Source organism: Malurus melanocephalus, unplaced genomic scaffold (genome assembly GCF_030028575.1).
Source record: "Malurus melanocephalus ecotype Western Australia unplaced genomic scaffold, MMel_1.1 scaffold_1232, whole genome shotgun sequence".
In the NCBI taxonomy this organism is placed as follows: Eukaryota; Metazoa; Chordata; class Aves; order Passeriformes; family Maluridae; genus Malurus; species Malurus melanocephalus.
The window spans coordinates 46,151-47,668 of record NW_026624464.1 but is presented as its reverse complement, the minus strand read 5'-3'; the positions used below and the strand labels follow the sequence as shown (position 1 = coordinate 47,668).

The window sequence follows — 1,518 nt, the reverse complement described above, 5'->3', positions numbered from 1 at the left end:
CCTCAGGGACAGAGAGGAGTGGAGGGGACAGAGAAGAGTGGACGGGACAGAGAAGAGCCCCAGGGACAGAGAGGGACCCCAGGGACAAGAGAGGAACCTCAGGGACATAAAGGAGCTGCAGGGACAGGGAAATGCCCACACCCAGGGGCACAGAGAGGGCTCTGCCGGCTCTGAGCTCTCACCTCCCGTGCAGAGATGCTCCGGGGGAAGCGGGTGATCGTGACRGGAGCCAGCAGYGGCATCGGGGAGCAGATGGCATATCACCTGGCACGGATGGAGGCTCACCTGCTGCTCACGGCACGGACAGAGGCCAGGCTGCAGAAAGTAAACGGCAAGCGGAGAGAGCCGGGCTGGATGAGGATTGTCATCCTCATGGCAATGCCTGACACCCTCCAGCTCCACCCCAGCGCTTCCCCAGCCCAAGGCAGGAGCAGCCTGGCTCTGCACAGAGCCCTCCAGCCCCGTTCTGTCACCGCAGGTCGTGGAGCGATGCCTGGAGCTCGGCGCTGCCTCCGCCCGCTACATCAGCGGCTCCATGGACAGCCCCACCCTGCCCCAGCAGCTGCTCCGGGAGGCTGAGAACACCTGGGGTAGGTGCTGTGGGGCTGCCCCTCCTCACCCAACACCTCCCAGCCACCAAGAGGCTCTTTTGGAGGTGATGGGCAAACGGGCTGTGTCCCCAGGTGGCCTCGACATGCTCATCCTAAACCACATCGGCCAGGGCGGCGTCCGCTTCTTCGACGGGGACGTGGAGCACGTCCGACAGCTCATGGAGATCAACTTCATCAGCTACGTGGCCATGACCACGGCTGCCCTGCCCATGCTGAAGGAGAGCGAGGGCAGCATCGTGGTGGTTTCCTCTGTGGCCGGTGAGCTCCTGGGGCGAGATCCCCCTGCCCACAGCCCTTTCTCTCCTGCCAGGGACCCCTGCCCAGCTCCTCTTTAAAAGGCAGAGAGCTGGGACTCAGGGTGAGCCTGTGATTTAGATCTTGGGTGAGCTATTCAGGTGCTCTGGGGGATCTACAGCTGATATTTTGTCCTGTCAGTCTCTTTGCACCCACGAATCACCTTCACAGGCTGCACCACAGCTTATTTCATGTGCATGTCACATACTGCACATGCATTTGCATTTTATTTCTCTCAAGCATTCCTGACATCCTATTCCATCGCCCTAAATCCCAACACTGTGGCTACAGGCAGGGCAAGAGGAARGRGGAGCTGCTGCCTGCCCRGTGCCTGAACCCCAGTGCTGTGTCTGTGCTCCAGGCAGAACTGGTGGCCCATTTATTGCTCCCTATGCCGCAACCAAGTTCGCCTTGGACGGATTTTTCAGCTCCTTGAGACAGGAATTCATCATGGACAAGGTCAATGTCTCCATCACGCTCTGCATCCTGGGCTACATCAACACAGGTAAGCTCGGCCTAAGTGGAGCCCAGCCCAGTGCAGGCACAGCCAGGCTGAGCCCATCCCCATTCCCTGTCCCCAGCCCAGTGCAGGCACAGCCAGGCTGAGCCCATC

General features: G+C 60.5%; 1 protein-coding gene across 2 annotated transcripts in view; it reads left to right on the top strand.

The window, feature by feature from the left end:
- Positions 1 to 1,518, top strand: part of HSD11B1 (hydroxysteroid 11-beta dehydrogenase 1) — a 12,237-nt gene that overhangs the window by 8,242 nt on the left and 2,477 nt on the right. For both annotated transcript variants that reach the window (XM_057387507.1, XM_057387506.1), the window contains exons 2-5: positions 194 to 324; positions 479 to 590; positions 684 to 869; positions 1,267 to 1,410. In XM_057387507.1, coding sequence (XP_057243490.1) covers positions 194 to 324; positions 479 to 590; positions 684 to 869; positions 1,267 to 1,410 — 573 coding nt within the window. The remainder of the gene's footprint in view (positions 1 to 193; positions 325 to 478; positions 591 to 683; positions 870 to 1,266; positions 1,411 to 1,518) is intronic.